The sequence below is a fragment of the Egretta garzetta genome, unplaced genomic scaffold (genome assembly GCF_000687185.1).
Source record: "Egretta garzetta isolate BGI_Z169 unplaced genomic scaffold, ASM68718v1 scaffold256, whole genome shotgun sequence".
NCBI classification, from domain to species: Eukaryota; Metazoa; Chordata; class Aves; order Pelecaniformes; family Ardeidae; genus Egretta; species Egretta garzetta.
In genome coordinates this window covers 2183940-2191115 of record NW_009260073.1, presented here as the reverse complement: position 1 = coordinate 2191115, position 7176 = coordinate 2183940, and the positions used below count along the sequence as shown (strand labels likewise).

General features: G+C 39.2%; 1 protein-coding gene across 1 annotated transcript in view; it reads left to right on the top strand.

Moving 5' to 3' along the window:
- Positions 1 to 3508: 3508 nt before the first annotated feature.
- The window catches only part of NSUN7 (NOP2/Sun RNA methyltransferase family member 7), a 19410-nt gene continuing 15742 nt past the window's right edge, over positions 3509 to 7176 (top strand). The window contains exons 1-3 of the mRNA XM_009641294.1: positions 3509 to 3821; positions 4217 to 4275; positions 5674 to 5804. Coding sequence (XP_009639589.1) covers positions 3509 to 3821; positions 4217 to 4275; positions 5674 to 5804 — 503 coding nt within the window. The remainder of the gene's footprint in view (positions 3822 to 4216; positions 4276 to 5673; positions 5805 to 7176) is intronic.

The following is a 7176-nucleotide window of genomic DNA, read 5'->3' as shown; positions in this document are numbered from 1 at the left end:
CCCCGCCAGCCCCAGAGGGACCTGGGAGCGGAAGAAACCCTGTCAGGAAAAAAAGGACCCTTGGGAAGGGGTTTGGAAGTCGCCCCATCCGCACCTGTATGGTGAAAAGGTTGTGAAGTCCTGCAGGCCTCCCACCTTGCACTGCCGGGCTGTAAAGCAGTATAGTCCCGGTTTAGTTCCCCAGCCTCCTCTCTAGTTCCCACTCTACTGTTTGAAACCTGCAGTCTTCTTATCTTTATTGGCATTGCCTGTACTTGGGTAACAGTAGCTTGTGTTACGGGAGTCTTACCTGCATCTGTAATACAGGTGTTTTCAGAAGAGAGAGTTGTACATCCCTTTGTGCAGGTAACGGGAACAAGAAGCACCCCCTTTGCCTCCTGGTGCTACTGGTATTGCTCGTTGAACTGTTGGGCTAACAGTTGTCTTGGTGGTTGTCATCGGTTTAGTGGGTTATGACTTGGAAGCAGAAGTGGGGGGATACTTTCTCGTCTGTTTTCTGTGCTTTCATAACCAATATTGTCCTGAGACGGGTGCTTGCTGCTTACAACACAAACTCTGGGTGACATGTCCCATGAAATTTTGTCACAGATGTCTTTCAGTTCCCCTCTTCTGCATACCCCGTTACCACTCTAACTTGCAAAGCTGACCAAGCTTAAGGAAAACTGTGCAAGTGTACTGGCAAGAACTTGGGAAGTTTATTGCAACAGCAAGTTTCTGCTTGGCAGATGAGGTGGTTGTATCTCTAGTCAGCCAGGTCACTGAGTATGTATGTATTCTTAGCATTGAATCAGTGTGCTAAGACTGTATGGAGAGATGCTGGATTTGGGTCCAAATCAGATTGGCTTAGCATTTGTAGGATTCAGGAATATTACAAAGTTTGACTCTGTTTTTTTCTATCCTTGCATTGTTTCTTCATCTCTCTTCAGTGACTCCCTAACACAACAAATTCATGTTTCATTTGAAGATTTTCTTAACTAAATAATGGAAAAAAAAATCTTTCTGAACTTTGAAAGCTATTCTCTCTTGCCTCCTTGGAACCTTCAGGGTTTTTTTTTTTCCCCTCAACCAAGTAATCTGCTTGAGATTTAGCTCATTCCTTCCATGGACAAAAGCAGCAGGGTCTTTTATCTCTTCTTTAGTTCTTCCCAGCTGAGCTTCATATTAATCAAACTTGGTGTTCTCTGCTTGGCACAGAGTTTGATAATCCAAGCCACGGTTTACAGTGTTGCAACCATGCAGTGTGTCTGCACAGGGCAAAGCAGTGCATCTCATCTTTATTAAGGTGACATTTGCCTTTAGGGAAAGTGTATTCATCAGATCATCTTAATAGCAGTGTGTCTTGTGGGTGAGCAAAAGGAGCTTTGGCAAAGAAGTCACAAAGAGTAATCGGGAGCCCTACAAGTCTTGAAAGTCCTGATACCACAAACATTAGTTCACTAGCTACATATTCTAAAAAGGAGTATTTTGTGTTCAGCTGGAGAAGGGGTTTGAGCTCCAGGTCCCTATTAGATGCTGTCCTTGTTTCTCTGAAGTCACACAGATGTCTTCTGGTCAAATTAGTATAAAACATCATGAAAGCATTTATAATTTTTTTTCCTTTCTAAGCACAAGAGTTTCAATTTAGTGTAGATAATCTGGTACTTTTTTCTAGTGAAGAATAGTGCTTTCTTTTGATAGTGCTGCTTGTTCTGTTGCAATATGGCTTCATAAAGTAAATTTATGTTTGGTCCATGGATCCATCAGTGCTGTATTGAACCCTAGGGATGATGGAGCTTAGTTCCCGTCAGAAGAAGCTGTTTGTCTGAGGCCCAGGACCTCTGTAAAGAAATGGTAAAAGTTGCTTCTACAGGGTTAGCAGCTCTCAGTTTTCGGGAGCAAATCCTGGGAAAGGAGAATGAGATGTGGCGTCCTTCAGATGAGATGCCAGAATTCAGGAAGCAACAGTAGTCGGTTGTCTGCAATGTGCTGGGCTGGGCGGACACTGACTTGTGCCGGTCTTGGAGAGGGGAGGAATGTACTGAGTGTCACCTGTGTTGGGGAAAGCGTTTGAACAGGGGGATGCTGGCTCAGCGTGGGGCATTTCATGACAGGCGCTGGAGAAGTAGCAGCTTGTGTTCCTCCTTTCCCCTCCAACCCTCTGTCCTGCCATCCTCCTTCTCCACTACATTTTGTGTGATGAGGGCAGGAAAAGGGTGAGGAAAAAAGGATGCTGAGCAAGTATGTCTGACCCAGGGAGAAGAGGTACGAGGAATGCGGGGAGCGCAGGGAAAAAGGTTGAGGATGGTTGTACTGAACTAAATTACATAGCAAAGGAGAAGATTCTTTCTGTTTGGTCAGTGTCACCTGCTTTTTTTTTGATTTTTAGACTGGCCAAAAGAATAAGTTCTGCTATTCTGTGCTGTTAATCCTGAAATATCCAGAATGATTTGTCAGCATTGGATCCATGCTTTGCTTTCTGTGTTAAAGCTGCTAAATTCCTCGTGGTTCTCTTGTATTATACTTCCCCAGACAGAAAGACTACTGGTTTTGGTTGTGGTTTTTTGTTTTTTAAATCTTTCCTCTGTGGCTAAATTTTTCTCGGCTTAGCCTTTGTCTGAACATTTAACCTGACTTCTAAGCTTCCAAGCATTGTCATAAATGCATGTTATAGCAACCAGAGCAAGTAGGGTAAATCCAAGCTCTGTAATGGATATACTTTAAGCAGGTTTTATGTTGAACTTAAGCATACTTTTGGATTCAGCTAACACTGGGGCTTTTTATTTTTCTTTTTCTTGAAGCCCTATTCCACCTCTGGGGAAGGTAATTTTTATTTTATTGTTTATGTAAGATTTGTACAAAATACATGAAGTACACGTGGGCTTATGGAGAGTTGGATAATTATCTTCAGAGACTGTCTGAATGCATTTCCTGTATTTAAAATTGTGCTGTTTAGGTAATACATTAAATGCATTAACACTTAGGTGATCTCTATTATCCATTTTTATGAACAGATATGCAATTTAGTGCACAAACACATTCAAGCAATTCACTGCAACTTTTCAAGATGGTTCTTCTTTGGAAGAGATGATGGCTGCTTTGAAATTTCTGTAGAGTCTTTTTATTAAAGGAGAATTCCTAGTAAGAGCTACTATTCTGTCTGTGATAACAATGCTTCTTAATAGACACAGAGAATCAAATCTCTGCGTATAGTCTGTTTAGGATCATTTATGGTAAAGCACTGGCCTCTTTGAAACAAGTAACCAGTCTTTATATCTGCATTAGTGAAAATAAATAAGGTAAGAAAATTATTACAAATATTTCTCTACTATATGTAAGGTGATAGACTTATAGAAGTATAGATGATATATGTATATATGTATTTCCAGGATTAGAGCCTAAAAAGAAAATAAATTCTATTGAAAAATCTCAAAATGAAGGGAAAAGTGTATTTCATAATTCAGTACAAACTTTGTTTTTTGCAGAGGCAGCAGGATTGTGAGTTGCAGTTAGACAATCAGCAACTGGAAAAATGCCAGGTTCTAAAAGTAACTCGGTGTCTTTACATGAGGATATTACAAATGATACTTCAGACTTGAGTGAAATGAAAATTTCAGATGAAAAAGGATCTGTTGAAAAAAGAACAATGACTCTGATTGAGAAGAATGGCTATCATGACTCCGTATACATAAACGCAGCTAAGATTTTTCAAGGCATTCATACTGAAAAGCATAAGGACAGAATATTGGTGCGGTATGGTGATGACTCAGTATCTCGCTTGCTGACTTTTAAAGACGAGTATTCCCAGCGTGTATCTTATGAACTGGCTTTCAATGCTCTAAAATGTAAGTACGAAATTTTTCCGAGAATTGCCAACAGAAATGATGCAGCAGCAAAAATATGGAAAAACCAAGTGTTTAGTTGCTGCCTGACAGCAGAGATCTGGGGAATTTTTTTTGTTAAACTACAAGTTACTACTAGACTGCTCTTATCCCGCAAATATTGAAATACATTTAAGTGTTGTTAGCGTTTTGTGAAATCAAACATTTAAACTCTATACTTTTTTCGTGTAAGGGAATTATACTTATTTAGAGATGCTACTGTTTGTGATTGAATTTGCCCTTAATTTTCGTGATGGTTAAACTTTCAGCTTTTTCTTTAGTGATTTATATGTTTTTCTTCTTTCACAGAATCTTGTCGATTTCATAGCACAACTTACCAATATTTTCTTTTTTTGCAGATCAAGATCTCCTTGAAGAAATATTGTTAGACAGTTGTGCTTACCCGTGCCAGTCAATAGTAAGCGAACATTTTTGTGAGGAAATAAATTTTGTATTTTCTGAGTTGATGCAATTAGAATATTTTCTGAGGATTCTGCAACTTCCTTCAAAACAACATTTGTTGTTTTGATCTATATGGTAGCCTAAGACTGAAATATCACTGTCTGTTTTAGTTAGTTGTCTAAAGCATCAATCTCTAAGGTGCTTGATATGTTGTTTGTGAGATTCTTGTCGTACCTTACTGCTGGGAATCAAAACCTTCGAAGAAAGAAGGTAGGAGAGTGAACCATAATGCTTACTGCAGTGTAATACTTGATCAGCAATGTTTTCCGTGAGCCAGTCCATGTCTATGTGCTTTCCTTCCCTGCTGTGTCCCCATGTGAGTGGGGAAGAAAGTCATGTTCCCTTCCTGTCCCTGGGAATTGGAAAGCATGGAGTGAACCCCATCAGGAAAAAGAATGCATGGAACCCATATTTCATTTCCTGGGCAAACTGTATTGTATACAAATATTGTACTTTTACTGGCAAAAATAAGTCCAGTTTACTCTCTCTGTGTGCTTTCCTGATTCAACATGAAAAGAAAAAAGAGCTGGCAGAGTAATCTGCTATTCCTTCCAGTTTAGTCTTTGATGCCTTTGAAAATTACAAGATGAATTTGAACTGATGTTATTCATGGAGATTGATGTGAGCAGGCAAATGATTTAATACATTTGAGTTTTGGCTGTTTTTTGTAAGGAAGTAAGACTTACATGGTAACATTTTGTGTTTGGTGGTATTTCCCTAAAAACCTGAGTTTTTGAGCTAATTTTGGCCATATTTGTGAGAAGGTAATAATTTTCAAAAGCATAATAACTGTAGGAATTTAATGAAAAGAGGTAGAGAAGAGTAACTGATGTGCTGTTAATTACTGTCCCTAAGAAAGAGATGCTCCCTGTTTTCAATGTTTAGACATGGGAAGGAGGATTTACATATGTCCTAACTGCAGAATGGTTGTTATAACTGAGCTTATTGGTTGTTATATACCAAAGAATCCCACAAGAGACAAATTGATAGACAAGAAGTTTTTGTTAGCTTAGCTATTCGAGGAACTACTTTACGAGAAGAAAATAATTTCAGAGTTTAAATTCTGATAACGTTAAATGTTATTAAAATGTAGTATATTATCTGTGTGTATGGAGAATGTTTTTAATTTCTATAAGCTAAATAACTTTTAAGATGTATATTTGAGTTTTTAAAAAATTCCTGAGTGTTTTACTAACTCCCCATGAGGAATTACTTTCATACTCTTACAAATAAGCGTTTCATTGGGAGTTTTTGATGCCTCTTACATGGGAGACTGCTGTTTGATATGGATCTTTTTGCAGAAGTAAGGTATGCTTTGTGTCACTTTCTCTATCCAGTTGCTTTTCTGTTGCAGCCAGATGAATTAACCAGCTTGCTTGTTGTGATGCTTTATGACTTACAAGACCGAAAGTTTCAAGCACGAGAGATTTTTGATGAAGAGGAACCTGTAGCAGAAGTTCAGAAAATAGAACGTTATCTGTACAGGTATACATGCAAAGAACTTTTTTTTTTTTTATATATATATATATTAGCAGAAATACAGATTTGTACAACCAGTGCCTTTTTTTCATAATTATCAATATTACAGATGTCTTTCGGCTTCAAATTTTGTGGGCTTTGTTTTTATTTTTAATGAGAATCTAGTTTGAAGGGAAACTTTCATATTCCTGTAGTTAAGAAAAATACAGCTAACAAACCATCTTTATATTGTGGATTATTTTGCTAGAAAAAGGTATCTTATTTTGGATTTGTTGAAACTTTTTTCATATAATTTTAGAAAAGAAACGAAATAGTAAACATTCATAAATATTAGTGTAATAGAGTCAAGAGGCCATGGAATGGAATAACATCTGTATTTAGGAGTACTGCTATTATGGAACTTTGTTAAATATTTATTGTTTTAAGTAAGTAGAACGAAAAAAAGGATATGTAAAATAAACATTTTAAGTAGTGTTCAAGTATTTTTTATTTTGTCAGTCTACTGATGAACTCAACGGGCATTTGTTGGACAAAATTGTGTTGCTGCTGGATTTAGAATAGTCCAAGAAGTTCATGAATATTGTAAGTGCAAGGTATTCCTGGAGGGCAGTAAGTAATATACCTTGACATCTGAGGTAGCTCACCAGCAATTTTTATTCGCTTTGAATTATCATGTATTCCCTTACTGCTCTTCCATGTGGGTGCTGATGAAGTTGCAGTAAGTAGCCCAAGGGTGATCAAAAAAGAATTCAAAGCCTTGGGGTGGTTAGTGAAGGGATCTGGAGCACAGGTTATTTTTTCCTCGCTCCTTCCAGTGGTGGGCAGAGACACTGGGCAATACAGGCAGACTCAATCTATTAACACGTGGCTTCGCAACTGGTGTCGCCGCCACAACTTTGGGTTCTTTGACCATGGGATGGTCTACATGGCACCGGGCTTGCTGGCGTCAAATGGGAGCCAGCTTTCTCAAAGGGGGAAGAGGGTCTTTGCCCAGGAGCTTGTGGGGCTCATTGACAGGGCTTTAAACTAGATGTGAAGGGGGAAGGGGAACCTATTGGGCTTGCCAGCGACAGGCTAGGGGATGATACACAAGGGTTAGAGGGACTGGGGGCTAGTATGAGCCCTCAACCCGTTGCCCAGCAGTGTGCCAGGGGGCGCTGCAGCGAAGTTGAAGTCTGGCGGAGGTGAGCCGGAGGCTCCTGAGGTAGTAGGAACCAACAAGGAAAAGCCTGTGAAACACCTCAAGGGAAACGAGGGGTCTTCTGCTATGAAGGTGATGAGGCCGACAGCTCAGATGAAATCCCTCTATACAAACGCACGCAGCATGGGAAACAAACAAGAGGAGTTGGAAGCTATCGTGCTGCTAGAAAGCTACGAC